The following is a 16,552-nucleotide window of genomic DNA, read 5'->3' on the forward strand; positions in this document are numbered from 1 at the left end:
CTAGGAGTCCCCACTCCCGTGGTAGAGGTGGTCTCGGTCTTCCTCGGGCCCTGCAAGCACCACGCGTCTCAGTGGTGCCTGTGGCTCCGGTTCTGACTCCTCCCAGGATCCCTCGGGCAGGGAGTGGTGCAGGGGGTCCCGGTCGGGTTCAGGGCCCTGCAGGGGCCTCCGCAGCTTGGCGAGGAGGTCCTCCGAGTCCATGGTGGTCACAGTGCCTGGGGACAGGAAGGGGGGGCCACACATCCCTCCCAGGCTCAGGGCCGGTCCCCCGCCCCAACAGACCCCTCATCCACCCTCACCTCGCCCCCTCCCAGGGCCGACCCTCACCTTGCTGCTGGGCCTCAGCGAGGAGCTTCATGGCCGGGAGCAGCCCCAAGTGCATCAAGCCCCAGAGCGGATGGTCCTCCCCCAGCGGGTCCCGGGCCCTGCGAACACAGCAGGTCACAGCCCAGCATGGGAGCCCGGGGCAGGGGTGCCCTGCACAGCTGGTTCCCTCCAGCCGCAGCCAGACCGCCCCCACCATGGGGAGACCGACTGGCCATGTGGGGACTGGGGACTGGGCATCCCCCCAGAGCTCTCGTCCCCAACACTCCCACTCTGCAGGGGACGCTCACTGCACTGTGTCCTGCTCGGGGCTCCCGGTGCCTTTGGTCTTGAGGGCCTGAGAGAGAAGCATGGCCTGGCGTGATGCACAGAGCGTGAGACCACCCCAACCCAGCCCCCTGACGTCGTGGACACCTGGCGCAGCACCGCCAGGCCTGGGGAGCCACACGCACCTGGGGTGTCGTGGCTGCGCCCGTTTCCCAGAGCAGCAGGACCAGCGGGACTGTGAACAGGAGCCTGTGGACAGAGGAGGGAGCTGGGGGTGGGGGCTGCTCTCCCCCGTCAGCCTGGAAGGTGGCGTAGGACCACGGGAACCCTGGGAGAGTCTCAGGTCGGGCCCACGGGCCTACCCCTGTGGCCCTACCCAACAGATCCCATTTGCAGCTGACACTGGCACCACCCAGGTGAGGCCTGGGTGAGCCGAGAGTGCGGGGGCGTGCCCCAAGCTGCCACTAGGACCCCTCCTGGCCAGGCCTGTGCCGTACTGCGTTCCAGGACTGGGGGACGGGGAGGGATATGGTCTGTGCCAGGGCAGGACCCCCTGGGGACCCAGGTTGGCTGATGGAACAGCAGGCCCGGGCCTCATATGGGTCTGCGGAGCAAAGGGCAAAGGTAGCAGATGCGGGAGACGGGACAGAGGTGACTGTGACATCACCCAGGACGGCAGTCAGGAGGGCAGAGGCCAGCGGACATGCAGGCAGGCTGCTTGTGCCAGTGTGGCGTGCAGGCATGTGTACACGTGTGTGCAATGGCCACATGCAAGCAGGGTGCTGTATCTGCCCTGTACACATTTGTGCATGTGCATGTTTTCAGGCAGGGTGTGTGTACACCTGTGTGGTATGCACGTGTATGCAGTGCGCAGCTGTGCTCTGTGTGTGACTCTTGTCGGCTCTGCAGCCGTGTGAGCACTGCCGTGAGAGAGACGTGAGCACCACAGCCTCCACTGTGTCTCAGTCTCAACACTGAGTGTGAGTCCCTGTGAGCAAGTGCCAGCCGGTGGCTGTCACAGCTGGTGAGATTGTGCACACGTGTGTGCATGGGCATGTGTGTGTGTGCATGTCCGCACCACAGCAGCAAGTGTGTGCATGTATGTGAGTCTGCGTGCGTGTGTGCTTGCATGCACGTGAGCCCCACAGAAGCTAGTGTGTATGTGCGTGTGCGCACGTGTGTGTGAGCCCCGCAATGGCAGGTGTGTGGGTGTACGTGTGTGCCTGCACGCGTGTGAGCACTGAAGTGGTGTGTCGGGGTGTGTGTGCATGTGTGCTTGTACTCGTGTGCGAGCCCCACAGCGGGAATGTGTCTGCGCCCCGCCAGCAGCAAGGCAGCCTAAGTGAACCCAGCCCCTTCCACTCCGGTCACAACCCTGACACACTGTAGTGGGTGGGTTTGTTTCTGTTTCTCCTGAGCAGGGCTGTGGACACAGGTCTTCAGCCCTGAGGAAAGATTTGTCTTCCAGGGTGCCAGGGGCGGGGCGGGGCTCTGGGGTGAGCAGTGCTCAGGAGCACCCACAGACCTTTGTGCCTGTAGATGACTCAGCACTGGGCAGGAGGGCCCCGGACCGGGCACTGCCTGCCCCCAGCCCCCACCGGCACCTGCATCTCACACGTGGTGCTCCCACCCGGGGCGGCCCCTCGCAGACTGCCTTTGGGGTTCCAGACGTTTGCAGAGACCCTGACAGCCGGGTGCTCCCGAGGCACAGCAGGACCCAGTACGGGTCCTGGCACAGCAGCGGCTCCTTGTCCAGGGCCTGGCGGGAGACCCAGAACCCCCAGCTCTGAGGCCGCCGCTCACCCTAGCCCCCACCGGACCGTCTCAGCTCCCCCCTCTCTGGGCCTGCTCCTGAGTGGGACCGGGGTCCCTCCCAAACAGACACCCCATCTCCACCCAGCGGCCCACATTAGACAACTCCCAGGCAGAACCCGCGAGGGCCGGGCGCGTGGCGTTACCTCCTCCTCATGGTGGGTCCCTTCCTGGGGCAGAGCAGACTTGAGGCTGATGTCCCTGAGCTGGTCCTTCCTTGAGCAGTGCAAGCTCTGGCTCTGTTCCTCCGGCCCAGGCCTCTGGGTGTGTCTGGGCAGAGGTCGGGCCAGCCTCCTGCTGTCACTTAGTACGGGCCTCCCTGTCGCCCGCACAGCCACACCTCTGCCCTCCTGCCCATCTGCCTCCCTGTCACCTGAACACCACACCCCTGCCCCTCCCACACCTCCATACCCCTGCCCACCAGCCTCCCCATCACCTGCACCACCAACCTCATCGCCCACACCACCACACCCCTGCCCCCCGGGCTGCTGGGGCCCTGCTGGCAGAAGGGCAGAGCCAGAGGGTGCAGCGAGGCAGAATGTGCAGAACTTGCCAGGAGCCTCGGGGACCTCCAGCCAGCTCCACACTCCCAGACTTGGAGGAACTGGGAAGGGGGGCCAGAGGCCTCTCTGGAGCTGCTGCCGCCACCAGGTCAGCTTAGAGGCTGGGAGGGGCACGCAGGCAGGAAGGGAAAGGCACCAACACTGACCGAGAATGAAGAGAGGGGCCCCACATCTGATGTCTAGGCCTAACAGCTTCAGACACGGGGGCCTAAGAAGAAAAGCAGCAGAGGTAACGCCGCACCCCAGGGGCCCAGAGAGACAGAGGGGCAAACCCTGGTGCCACAGGGAGCATCAGGGGGCAGAGTCCAGGGTTTGATCCGAGAGAGAGGGGTGGTGTGAGTGTGTCTGATGTGAAACATCATTGTGTGTCCACATCTAACCATCTTTGTGTGTGATGTCTAGGGGCTGTATGAGTGTGTGTGGGCCTGGGTGTGACCAGTAGACCTTTATCCATCTTAATCATTTTAGAATTAGAGAAATGGAGCAGTGAGTGCCAATTCTCATCCAGCCTCCTCCTTTCCAGGCCTCCTCCACTCTTCACACATGGCAGCTGCTTCCCAAGTTAACTTACAACATGGGCTGGAGAGAGCACAGTGGGCCGGAGCCTGCCTGAAACCATATGCTCCTCTGAGCACCCTCAGGAGTAGCCCTCGAGCACTGAGCCTGGAGTAACCCAAGCACTGCTGGTGTGACCCCAACACAAACAAATAAGCAAAGTTGCAAGACAGATAAGAGGCAAACGGGAAACAGAGAAGAGAAACTGCGCTTCCACGCGGTCCCAGGAGGGGCACTCAGCAAACTAAAGCCTAGTGGGTGTGTACCACATTTAAGGGAGAGGATATGAAGGAGGAGAGGATGTGAAGATAAATAACCCTTTGTGCCCAGGGGTTACTCCAGGTAACTCCTCACAATGCTCAGGGCCAGGTTAGCTGGGGTCAGCCACGTGCAAGGCAGCACCTTAATGCTGTACTATATCTCTCCTTCCTGACTTAAATCATATTAAACAATTTATATTTTTCTGGTGGGGGGGCTCAAGGCTCCTGGCAGGCTGGGAGGTGGGAACCATATAAGGTGCCAGAAATCAAACCTGGGTTGGCCGTGTGCAAGACAAGTGTCCTACCCACTGTACTATCTCTCCTGGCCTTTAAATTTTTCCATAGAATCAAATTATGAGGTTGGCGCGATAGTACAGCAGGTAAAACAGTACAGGTAGTATAGCAGGTCAGCTTTGCATGTAGCTGACCCAGGTTTGATCCCTGGCATCCCCTATGGTCCCCCAAGCATCACCAGAAGTCAGGAGTAACACCTGAGCACTACCAGATGTGACCCCCCAAAAAAATAAATTTTTTAATTATAAAATTAAAAAACACAATATCAAAAAATCTTAGTCACTGGAAGAATTAAAAGAGTGCATATTTCAGGGCTGGAGAGATAATACATCAAATAGGGTGTTTGCCTTGCACATGGCCAACCGGGATTTGATTCCCAACATCCCATGGTCCCCAAGCACTGCCAGGAGAATTTCCGAGTAAAGATCCATCAGTAAGTAACCCCTGAGTATCACCAGGTGTGACCAAAAAAAAAAAAAAAGTATATTTCAGTACAAGATAATCTTAGCTAATTTCATGACTTCATTTTTCCTGATGGCTGCAGAGTATTCCACTGTGTAGGTGGAATACTACATGGATAAAGTTTCTTTATCCAGTCATCAGTTCTCAGGTACTCAGGTTGGTTGTCTCTAGATTCTGGCTATTGTGGAAAAGTCCTGCAATAAACATAGAAATGCAGATGACATTTCTGCTGTGTCCGGGACCCCAGGGTGTATTCCCAGAAGTAGTGTTGCTGGGTTATATGGAAGCTCAATTTCTAGTTTTTTAGAAATGCCCATATTATTTTCCAAAAAGGCTGCACCACTTGGACAGTCATAAAATGTGTTATACATGGATAGATGTGGAGAATATCATGCTGAGTGAAATGAGTCCAAGGGAGAGGGACAGACATAGTGTGTCTCATTTGTGGGATATAAAAAAAAAACATAGTAAGAGACTAATACCCAAGGACAGTATTGACTTGGGCCAGGAGGACTGGTCTGTGGTTAGAAGCTTGTCACAAGTGATGGGGATGGGGCGAGCGGGGAACATCAATTAGGGTACAGAAGGGACGACTATAATGATGACAGAAATGATCACTCTGGACAAGAACTAAGTGCTGAAAATAGATAAAGGGACAAATATGATAAGCTTTCAGTATATGTATTGCAAACCACAATGCCTAAAAGAAAGAAAGAGAAGGGCTGGAGCGATAGCACAGCGGGTAGGGCGTTTGCCTTGCAAAAAAAAAAAAAAAGAAAGAGAGGAGAGAGACAGAGAGAGAGAAAGAGTGTCTGCCACAGAGACAGACTTCGGGGGTCGGTGGGGTTATGGCGGGAAGGAACTGGGGACATTGGTGAAGGGAAATAAATGTACACTGGTGAAGGGACAGGTACTGGAACATTGTGTGACTGATACCCAGTCATGAACAACTTAGCAACTGTATCTCAAAGTGATTCAATCAGAAAAGAAAGAAAATAAAAAGAAAGAAAAAGAAAGCCTGTTTTAGCTCATATCTTAAAGACAAGTAGACATCCAATTTGAAGAAAGGAAATGAAAAGAAAATGAGGGCTGGAGAGACAGTGCGCCAGGTCAGGGTGCTTGCAGGTGGGATGTCCTCATTCCCTCCCGACCACCAAGACCGGCGTGGCCCCCAAACAGAAAGCAAACAGATACAGGGCAATGAGACACGGGCACAGCAACGCTGGCAAGCTCCACACTGGGAGGGTGTGAGTGCCACCACCTACCGCGTGATCCGGTGAGCACCACCACTAAGAGTGCGAGCCCCCAGCCACGCCATCACACCGACAACAAAGGGCAGGGCAAGGCCTCAGAGCGGCAGGGAGGATGCGACTTCCTGTCCCACCTGCACGGAACACTCGAGCCTGCATTCCCAAGATTTGTGGGAGGGTGCAGCAACATGCAGCAGACACACCACACCAGACAGTGCCACACCGCACAGGCCCACACCACAACAGACACCAGACCAGATACGCCAAAGCCAACAGTGCCGCACAAAACAGCACACCAGCATGCCAGCTGCTCAGCACCACACGTGTCCCTCAGCCACACAGGCCACGGCCTTACCCTGGAGGGTCCTGTCGACCTGAACACACACACTCACATTCACTCACTCTGTCAGGTCATGCTGACTTGTTCAGTCACTCACAGTCACACACTCATTTATTCATTCACTCAGACATTCACTCATCCATTCACTAACTGATCATATGCTCACTCATCTGTTTCCTGAGTCAGCACCCCCCCCACACACACATTCATTCATTTAAATCCACACTCACTCTCTCTTTTTTTTTTTCTTTTCGGGTCACACCTGGCAATGCACAGGTGTTACTCCTGGTTTTGCACTAGGAATTACTCCTGGCAGTGCTCAGAGGACTGTATGGGATGCTGGGAATCGAACCCGGGTCAGCCAAGTACAAGGCAAACACCCTACCCGCTGTGCTATTGCTCCAGCCCCATTAAATCCACACTCACTCTCTTGACAAATACCTATTAAGCATTTACCATATGCCAAATACTGGACAAGTGTGTGAGGTGTGGACTATGCATATGTGCATGTGTGTCAGGAGGGGGAGTGGCTGTGAAGTGTGTGTGGTGCTGTGAGAGAGGTGTGGAATTGTTTCCATGCATTGTGAGGTTTATAGGGCAAGTGAGGGTGTGTGTGGTGTATATGACCGTTGTGTGGTGCATGTGTGGTGTATGTGCGAGGGTGTGTGTAGTGTACGTGTAGTTGTGCATGGTGCAAATGGGAGGGTGTGATGCACCTGTAAAGGATGAAACATCTGAGATGAGTGTATGTGCTGCATGTGTGGGGTGTGTGATGTATGGTAATATGTGAAGTGTGTACAGCACATCGTGAGGGCTGTGTACAATGCATGTAATGCATGTGTGAGGTGTATGGCATGTGTGAAGTATGTATGATTGTTATGTGTGAAGCATAAGTGAAGTGACTGTGATGTATGTACAGTATGTGGGTGAATTGTATCAGGTGTCTGTGATACATATGTGAAGTGTTTGAGGTGTGCACAGTGCGCATGTGTGTGACATATACAGTTCATGTGTGAATTGTGCAGTGCATGGTTAAGTGTATGCATGTGGGGGTGTGGTGCATGTGTAATGGTGTATGCAGTTCATGTGTGCACCTATATGGTACATATGAGTGTGGTGGAGCATGTGTGAGGGTGTGTATGATGTATGTGAGGGTGTCTGGTACATTGTGAGGTATATAGTACCTATGAGGTGTCTGTGGTGCATGTGAGAGTGTGATGTGAGTGTGTGTGTGATGTGCATGGTTGTGTATGGCACGTGTGTGGAGTGATGGTGTGGGTGTTGCATGTGTGTGGATGTGTGACAATTTTATGGTGCATGTGTGGTTGTGGATGGTGCCTATGTGAGGAGTGTTTGGTGCATTAGAAGGGTGTGTGTGGTATGTGTTGCATATGTGAGGGCATGGCACATGTATGAGGGGTGTGTGGTGCATGTGAGGCTGTGTGTGAGAGCGTGGGAAGGTTGTATGGTGCATGTGTGAGAATGTGTGGTTGTGTGTGGTGCGTTATAAGGGCTGTGTGGTGTGTGAGGGTGTGCGGTGCATGTGTAGGGTGTGTGTGGTCATGTGTGACTGGTGGTGCATGTGTGTGTGATGATATGTGTGGTGGGTGGTGTGTGGTGCCTGTGTATGTAGTGCGTGTGTAGGTGTGTGTGGTGTGTGTGTGCGCGCGGTGCATGCGCGAGGGTGTGTGAGGGCTGTGCGAGAGGCGAGGGGTCTGCGTCTGGCTGTGATGGGGTCACGTGGGGGGCGGGCGGAGGCGGTGGAATGGGCTCCCCTCCCCCCACATTTCCCTGGCAACCGCAGCCTCGGTCTGGGGCTCGGCCCTCCCCCGCCCCGCCTGGCTGCGGCTGCGAAGCGTCTGGAACCGCATCTTCCTCCGCATCCTGCCCCGCCGCGGCGCCTGCAGCAGCTGCGGAGCGCCCGGAGCCGCCGCACCTTCCTGCCCAGCGAGCGGTGAGGGCGCGGGCGCCAGGCGCCGCGGCCCCGGGGGGCCCGGGGGCCCGGGGTCCCGGCCGCCCCGGCGGTGGGGAGGGGGCTCGGGGTCCGCGCGCAGCCCGGGCTCTGCAGAGGCGGCGGGGGCGACCCTCCAGCGGGCGCCGCTGCCAGCAGGCCCGACTGCCGGGGGCGGGGGTCCCGGGGCGGGGGGCCTTTCCCACGGCCCGTGGGGGACAGAGGGGGCGTCGAGACCCCGCGGGGCAGTGGTCCTTCCCGCGTGGGGCCGGCGTGGCCTGGCGGGGCCGGCGGGGTCGGGGCAGCAGCGGCCGCAGCCACAGGTCCCGGTGCGCACAGGTGGTCGCGCGCTTGCCCTTGGGGGGCCGGGGGTCACCTGTCCGCGGCCCCGAGTGGACACCGCGATTGGTGGCGGGCTCCGTCGCCTGCGCCCCCGGCCCGCACCCCGGCGCCCGCCCACCCCCGACACGGCCCCGCTCGGCGCCCCCCCCCCCCCGAGCGCCAGGACGCGGGGCGGCGCGCAGGCCTTCCCGGGGGTCCGCGGCGGGAGGCGGCCCCCGGCAGCCGCCCGCCTGGAGTGGACCTGGAGCGAGCCTGGCCGGGAGGGCCCCGCCCTCGCCGTTGCCATGGAACCGCGGTGACGTCAAGCGGACGTCGGCGCCGGGCTCGGGGGCTGGAGGAGGGGAGACCCTCCGGCCCCGGCGCCCCGCCCTGCGGACTCATCCCCAGGGGTCTGCTCTCGGTGGGGCGGGGGCGGGCGGGGCGTCCCGCTGTCCGCAGGGCCCGCCGGGGACACAGCACAGAGCAGGACCCTTCCCGCAGGCCCCGAGTCCTCGCAGGGCCCCGGACCACCCCCTCCACGGCCCAAGCGACCCTCGGCCAGAGCCCACACTTTGGCAAGCAGTTAGTTCCTGCTCACACCTGCCTGCGTGACCCTCCCCCCCTGAGCCCCCACACGGCCTGAGACCCCCACACGGCCTGAGGACTCCTCCCTCCCCCACACAGTCTGAACCCCCCCATAGTCTGAGCCCCCACACACAGCCTGAGCCCCCCACACAGCCTGAGACACACACAGCCTGAGCCCCCCTAGCTTAAGCCCCCATACAGCCTGAATCCCCACATGGCCTGAGATCTCCACACAGCCTGAGCCCCCCCCCACTGCCTGCACCTCCCACGCAGCCTGAACCCCCAAACGGCCTGAGGACCCCCCACAGCCTGAGCCCCCCACACAGCCTGAAACCCCCCATAGCCTGAACCCCCACACAGCCTGAGGACCCCTCCCTCCCCCCCACAGTCTGAGTCCCACACACAGCCTGAAACCCACACACAGCCTGAGTCCCCTAGCCTGAACCCCCACACAGCCTGAGTCCCCCCACAGCCTGAGTCCCCCCACAGCCTTCACCTCCCACACAGTCTGAACCCCCACGCAGCCTGAGCCTCCCCCCAGCCTGAGCCCCCCACACAGCCCGAGCTCCCCCACAGCCTGAGCCCCCCACACAGCCTGAGCCTCCCCCCAGCCTGAGCCCCCAACACAGCCTGAAACCCCCCACAGCCTGAGCCCCCAACACAGCCTGAGCCCCCTAGCCTGAACCCACACACAGCCTGAGAGCCCCCCCACAGCTTGAGCCCCCCCACATACAGTCTGAGCCCCCACATAGCCTGAGACACCCCCACACAGCTTGAGCCCACTCAGCCTAAACCCACACACAGCCTGAGCCCCCCACAACCTGAGACCCCCATACAAAGCCTGAGACCCACACAGACTGAGACCCCCACACAGCCTGAGACTCCCACACCAGGTGGAGCTCGGATACCCCCGGCCATCGCCCCCCCCCACACCCCCAGGCCTCCCCACATCACTTCAAACCCCACTGCACTGTTCTAGAAACTTCCTTTGCGCCAACTTCACTTTTGTGGCTGTTGAGCTCTGTGTTCGGCTCCAGGTAGGGGCTGCCAAGGCCCTGCACAGGGTCCCCGGGAGGGGGGCGTGGGGGTGCAGGAGGGTGAGTCTGCACCTTCTCTCCGGGCCTGGTGGGCCGGGGCGCTTCCCCTATCTCATGCAGGTCCTGACTGCCACCTCCGATTGAGCCCCTGAGCCCCTCGAGGCCCCGGCCAGCATTCTGCAGGTTGTCGGCTCATCCTGCTGGCAAACCCACCTGGTTGTTCCTGTGTCTGCTGGGCCTCTGACCCCCACATGACAGACTTCCGGCCACCGCTTTGTTGTAGTCCTGGAGCCAGGAGCAGGGGACGGGCTCTGTCCCGTCAGCCTCCTCACCACCTCCAGCATCTGGGGCCGGGGGCTTGCTCACGCCCCTCCACCCTAACCTGGGAAGGGCTTGCTCACGCCCCTCCACCCTAACCTGTGAAGGGCTTGCTCACGCCCCTCCACCCTAACCTGGGAAGGGCTTGCTCACGCCCCTCCACCCTAACCTGTGAAGGGCTTGCTCACGCCCCTCCACCCTAACCTGGGAAGGGCTTGCTCACGCCCCTCCATCCTAACCTGTGAAGGGCTGTGACCTCTGCAGACTCACTCCATGGACCCTGGACAGTGCTGGCCCTGACCGCAGGTGCCTGTGTCCCCTCCCTCGCACCAGTCCCTGTCCTCTGCAGGCCCTTGGATAGGCACGAGGCCATTTTCTTTCCAGTCGTTCGTTGATCATTTTGGGCTCTTGGGCCATGCCCAGCGGTACTCCGGAGCCTGTGGTGTCGGGGCTGGAACCCAGGGCTCCCTCCTGCCGGCACGAACACGACCCCGACTCTTCCTTCACTGCTGAGACCAGGCCAGCACAGCTCAGGACAGGCAGGTCACCTGGCTGGGCCTGCGCCCCTGGTCCCCTGGCGCCTCCCTGCCTGCATGCCCTGCCACCGCCCTCCACAGGCAACCAAGTGCTTGTCAAGCCCACAGTGAGTTTTGCTGGGGCTTTACACATTCCACAGATAAATCCAGGGATGATACTTCAGGCACGGGGTCTTCCAGAGCCCTGACCCTCCCCTCCGCACCCCCTCAGGGGCCCCTCTGTTTCCGTGGACACTTTCCACCCGCTGGTGGTGGCCCCTGTGGGTGAGAGGACACCAAAGCTGCCCCAGCCCTGAGTTTCTTACCCATCTCTCTGCCCTGTGTCCTGCTAAGCTTTCCAGGGCCACGGCATACAGGGCTGTGCCAGGCACTCTGTCCAGGACCTAAGGACTCGCACCGGCAGTTTCCATCAGCGAGGCTGGGAGGGTCCCTGGTCCTGGGTCTGCTGGCAGATGTCGAACAGCGTCAAGTCCATGCAGCCCGTGGGAAGAGGCCAGAGAGCACAGCGGGCAGAGCCCTTGCCTTGCACGTGGCCAACCCAGGTTGGATCCCCAGCATCCCATATGGTCCCGCAAGCCTGCCCGGAGTGACCCCTTCCTTTCTCCAGTCTCTGAACAGACGGCAGAGCCGGGAGTAAGCCCTGAGCACCACCTGATAGGCGCTTCCCCCAGTAAAAAAGAAAAAGAAAACACAGTGGCTTTTCCCAGACTTGCAGACCGTTGGTGGGGTCTCTAGTGCCAGAGCCGGGAGAAGGAGGCTGAGGCTTCGGAGACGGGCTCCTTCCTGTCCCCAGGGCTTTCTGTGAACTCACTTTGTCTCCTTTGGTGCTGGGAGACTTCAGCCAAACAGGCTCTTTCTTGGAGGCTGGGAGCTTTGGATTTTGGCTCAGTGGGTTTATTTTTTGACTCTTTGGGAAAGAGAATTAGGAAGTCACTGTCTGCAGTGACTTCTCCCTCTCCCTCCCACTTTGTGGGGGCAGGGAAAATGGTGACCCTTACCTCCAGCTGCCTTTCCCAGGCCGCCCCTCCCCACCTCCACGGGGGCCGGTGAGCCCTGTGGATGTTGGTACCGGCAGAGTGGGGCATGTCCAGCTCTGCAGCTTCCTGCACGTGGAGCAGGGCTGCCTGGGTCGAACCCGAGCCTCCAACAGAGCAGGTAACTAAGGGGCTGGGGAGGCAGCTCACGGCAACCCTGGGCCCGACCCCCAGGACCACCAGAGGCTGACTGACTGTCGGGGTGCAGGGCTTCGCTGAGGGGCTCTCTCCAAGCAGCGGGGCTGGGGGCCTGGTTCCTGTCTCCTGAGTCCTCTCACCTCTCCAGGCTCTGAACCAAAGAGCAGCCATAGCTCTGTGGGTCACAGGGCATTGGTGGGATGGCCAAGGCCAAGGCCCCTGCAGGGCCAGGAAGAAGACAGGGCCATGAACTGGTCTTCCAGGGAGATGGCCACGCCTGCAGCTCCGGTAGTGGGCGTGTCCGGGCAGAAGCACCTCCAGGAGGGGGCAGGGACTGGATGGAGGGACTGTCTGGACAGAGGCACATCTGGCCGATGCACGCCAGGCGGAGGGCCCAGGTGCCACTGGGAAGTGACTCGTGTCTGCCCCCCACAGGACACCATGGTGAAGCTGGGCTGCAGCTTCTCTGGGAAGCCGGGCAAAGAGCCCGGGGACCTGGACGGGGCTGCCGTGGACAGTGTCCCTCTCATCAGCCCCCTGGATGTCAGCCAGCTGCAGCCACCGTTCCCGGAGCAGGTGAGGGCACCGAGCAGCCTGCACGGGAGCACGAGTGTGGGGTGAACTGTGCATCACAGGGCCTGCCCTCAAGGGCAGTGGAGCAAGAAGCAGGAAATCTGGGCTGTGCCCCTGTCCTGTGGGTCACCGGGGAGCTGGGACCCCATCGCCCCTGGCCCCGGGACTTCTTTTCCTGGCTCTGGCTGCTGTCTGCAGGGCTGAGGAGGTGTGGGCAGGGAGGAGCAGGCCGGAGCCCCTGAGTTGGCCACGAGCTCCTGGAATGGTGCTGAGTGGCCTCAGCTGCAGGCCAGGGCCGCCTCTGACCTCGAGTGGCCAGGTGGGGCGTGGGTCCTGGCCCTTCCAGCCCAGACCGAGGTGTTCTCTCTCTGAAGGTGGTCATCAAGACGCAGACGGAATTCCAGCTGTCCTCTCCGGATGGGGCCAAGAGCTTCCCCGACCTGGAGGCCCAGAAGCTGAGCGGCAGTGACTCAGAGGAGGGGCGCAGGGTAACACGCCCCCCAGGAAGGCAGGGCGGGGGAGGGGCACAGCGGCCTCTGTGGGCAGCTTCGAGCTGGGCTCTGTTTGCCCCTGGTCCTGGTGTCCTCCTGAGGGTTCACAGGCCTCACTCTCTGCTCCTTGGTGACACTTGCACCGACCCCTGCCTTGGCCCTTGGCTCACCAAGGTGGCTTCTGCCCAGGGTGGTGCCTGGCACTGTTTCCGGCCTTTCTAAGCTGGAAGCCTGTGTGCCCCTCCCCCGAAGCCACTGACTGGCCCCCATCCCGAACCCCTGTCTCCCGGCAGCTGCCCACGGCCCGGATGATCGCCTTCACCATGGCACTGCTGGGCTGTGTTCTGATCATGTACAAGGCCATCTGGTACGACCAGTTCACCTGCCCCGACGGCTTCCTGCTCCGGGTAAGGAGCCCAGGTGGGCGGGAGGCTTCCTGGGGGATGCTGCCCAGCCCCCCGTCCCCCCACACCCTAAGCAGGGCCTGGGGACAGAGGGGTCCACACACCGTCCTCTCCCCCCTGCTGGCCCTGAGGTCTCTGCGCTTTACCAGAGCCGGTCCCGAGGGTGGGGCTGGGACCCCTCCCCTGCAGTGCACGGAGACCACTGCCCCTCCCTCCGCCCCCAGCACCACAAGATCTGCACCCCCGTGACCCTGGAGATGTACTACACCGAGCTGGACCCCGAGAGGCACCGCAGCATCCTGGCTGCCATGGGCGCCCTCCCGATGGGCCGCAAGCATGGCGCTGACGGGCCGGCCTGGGGACGCAGCTCCCGAGCCGGCAAGGAGGGGCCCAAGGCGCCCACCCCCGCGCCTGCGCCCTCCGGGCCCCCCGGGAGACCCTCCACTGGGGATACTGTGGGGAAGGCGGGGAGTGCGCCGCCCCCGAGCCCCCAGTGACGCCCGCGCCCCTCGCCCTCGGCTGCCCAGCGCACCGGACCCGCCTCTGTGCAGTGCCCCGCGCCCCCCACGCCCCCCCTGCAGCCCCGCTTCGCCACTTGTCTCTGAATAAAGATTCACACCCGCCGCCTGCCGCGCCCATGCCCGATGGTACGCCGGGCCCCACTGGGCACCTGTGGGCACCCTCCTCACACCACTGGACATACAGTGCCCCACTGGGCACCCGCCTCGCCCCACTGGGCACCCTCCTCACACCACTGGGCACCCAGCGCCCCACTGGGCACCCTCCTCACCCCACTGGGCACTCAGCGCCCCACTGGGCACCCGCCTCACCCCACTGGGCACCCAGCGCCCCACTGGGCACCCTCCTCACACCACTGGGCACCCAGCGCCCCACTGGGCACCCGCCTCACCCCACTGGGCACCCGCCTCGCCCCACTGGGCACCCACCTCGCCCCACTGGGCACCCAGCGCCCCACTGGGCACCCACCTCACCCCACTGGGCACCCGCCTCGCCCCACTGGGCACCCACCTCACCCCACTGGGCACCCGCCTCACCCCACTGGGCACCCACCTTGCCCCACTGGGCACCCACCTCACCCCACTGGGCACCCACCTCGCCCCACTGGGCACCCAGTGCCCCACTGGGCACCCGCCTCGCCCCACTGGGCGCACACCTCACCCCACTGGACACCTGCTGCACCCCCACTTTCTCAGGGCCCGTTTCCCTTCCCTTGGCGCCTGAGGGGAGTGGGAGGTCTGAGGGTCTCAAAACCTCTGCCAGCCTGAGACTCCACACCCACTCTCCACCCAACCTAGTTAATAGGACCCAGCCCCACAGAGGCCCACCTGGTGGGCAGGAGCTCAGGACATGAAGCCAGGGACAGGGAGACTAAGGGGCATGCACCCTGGAGACTTGGGATCCTGCCATCCACCCACAGGGGTGCCCAGTGAAGAGGGACAGGCCCCTTCCACACCACCTCATCCATAAACCCCCACATGCCACACCCCTCACCTCACCACACAGACTGACACCCGAGGAAAGTGTCACTTGCTCTGGGTGGGAATGACTCCAGCTCCCAACTCCCCAGATGAGGACATACTCACAGGCAGCAGACACTGACCGCTCTCCGGGAGCTACGGGCTGCAGGAGGTGGCTACAGCTCTGAGGTTGGGCAAGTATATTCTCCACACAGAAACACTCAGGCAGCAGACACTGACCGCAATCGGGAGCTACGGGCTGCAGGAGGTGACTGCAGCTCTGAGGTTGGGCAAGTATATTCTCTACACAGGAACACTCACAGGCAGCAGACACTGACCGCACCCGGGGAGCTACGGGCTGCAGGAGGTGGCTACAGCTCTGAGGTTGGGCAAGTATATTCTCCACACAGAACGAGGGTCTCTTCACACTGCACCAGGGCTCCCGAGGGTCTGTCCAACCTGCAGTCCCTACTCAGGTGAGCAGTGAGGCCAGATAACTCAGGGACCACACTGGGGCTCACTAGCCACCACAGAAAACTTTCTGCCCTGCTGGAACCAAGGTCAGCGACAGCAGCTAAAGTGGCTCTGGGGGAGCCTGTGTAAGATTGTCCTCCAATCAGCCCTGCCTTCAGTGTCAGGCAGCAGACATCAGCAGTGGCCTCTGTTTAGGACAGTGACCAGCCAGGAACCTGCCACACCGCAGCTGCTCCAGAATCCCAGTTCCCTTCCAGGACCACAGGGGTGAGCGGCTGTACCTACACCGTGCATGGCCCCGCCCCTCGTGTCTGATTGGCTCGGCCCCACATTAAGACGAGCACAAGGACCAATCAGATTACCTCATGGACGCACACCCAGATGCTCTGTAGAGGTGCCCAGCTCCTGGAGCACAGCTGGTCTGGAAGGTGCCTCGGGACCACCTGGCTGGGCTCTTGGGCAGGGCTGTGGGCATGTGTGTGGCCAGGGCTACTGCCCCGGAGCCTACGGAACCCACAGTGTCTGCTCAGCTGACAGGTTGGGCTCGTTCGCCGGTGTCCCGGGTGGGTGCACCATGAAGTTGCCCACGCACGAGTGCAGGCCACCCTCAGAGCAGGGCCAGGGTAGAGACACCGGGGACCCGGCAGGGCACTGAGCGGGCAGAACCACTGCTCCCAGGATGCCACCGGGGAGTATACCCTCAGACAGATGGGCTGGGCAGATGGGGATGGGGGAGTTAGGCAAGGACCAGCAGAGACCCGGTCTGTCCCCTCGGGGCATTACCAACAAAGCTCTCAGAGGAATCCCCGGGGATCAGGACGTGGCCTAGACCCCACGACAGGCCCTCTGCCGCCGGGCTGGGGCTGGGCAAGGACAGGGCAGAGCTGCCAGGCAGCGCCAGGGCACCCCAGCACCGCGTGCAGCTGGCCACCACCATGGGGGCTGCCTGCAGACAGACTCCCTCAGGGGAGAGGAGGCCCAGGCCCTGAAGGGTGTCGGCACCTGTCTGCCCGGGATTCGTCCACAGGCATAGGACACTCAGCAGCTCAGGCCAGCTCCAGGCCAGCCGCAGACACTGCCCAGGA

The 16,552-nt window shown here is 61.4% G+C and overlaps 2 protein-coding genes across 2 annotated transcripts; one reads left to right on the forward strand and one right to left on the reverse strand.

The window, feature by feature from the left end:
- PRAP1 (proline rich acidic protein 1) lies at window positions 1-2,560 on the reverse strand. Its single transcript, XM_012934803.2, has 5 exons — window positions 2,550-2,560; window positions 777-840; window positions 615-661; window positions 328-425; window positions 1-215 (listed from the first exon to the last, which is right to left on the reverse strand). The coding sequence occupies exons 1-5, from the start codon at window positions 2,558-2,560 to the stop codon at window positions 1-3; spliced, it is 435 nt and encodes a 144-aa protein (XP_012790257.2).
- Window positions 2,561-7,865: 5,305 nt separating this feature from the next.
- Window positions 7,866-14,138, forward strand: CALY (calcyon neuron specific vesicular protein). Its single transcript, XM_055118909.1, has 5 exons — window positions 7,866-8,081; window positions 12,483-12,623; window positions 12,995-13,108; window positions 13,405-13,518; window positions 13,740-14,138. The coding sequence occupies exons 1-5, from the start codon at window positions 7,893-7,895 to the stop codon at window positions 14,010-14,012; spliced, it is 831 nt and encodes a 276-aa protein (XP_054974884.1). The 5' UTR covers window positions 7,866-7,892; the 3' UTR covers window positions 14,013-14,138.
- The last annotated feature ends 2,414 nt before the right edge of the window (window positions 14,139-16,552 follow it).

This window comes from Sorex araneus, chromosome 11, assembly GCF_027595985.1.
Source record: "Sorex araneus isolate mSorAra2 chromosome 11, mSorAra2.pri, whole genome shotgun sequence".
Taxonomy (NCBI): Eukaryota; Metazoa; Chordata; class Mammalia; order Eulipotyphla; family Soricidae; genus Sorex; species Sorex araneus.

Bases quoted from the DNA above. Each gene is read 5' to 3' on its own strand.
- PRAP1 (XM_012934803.2), bottom strand. The intron at 662-776 runs GTGCGTGTGGCT...CTTCTCTCTCAG, and splicing joins GCGCAGCCACGACACCCCAG to GCCCTCAAGACCAAAGGCAC. The intron at 426-614 runs GTGAGCGTCCCC...CTGTGTTCGCAG, and splicing joins CCCGAGCAGGACACAGTGCA to GGCCCGGGACCCGCTGGGGG.
- CALY (XM_055118909.1), top strand. From the start codon at position 7,893: ATGGGCTCCCCTCCCCCCACATTTCCCTGGCAACCGCAGCCTCGGTCT. The intron at 13,109-13,404 runs GTAACACGCCCC...GTCTCCCGGCAG, and splicing joins ACTCAGAGGAGGGGCGCAGG to CTGCCCACGGCCCGGATGAT. The intron at 13,519-13,739 runs GTAAGGAGCCCA...CTCCGCCCCCAG, and splicing joins CCGACGGCTTCCTGCTCCGG to CACCACAAGATCTGCACCCC.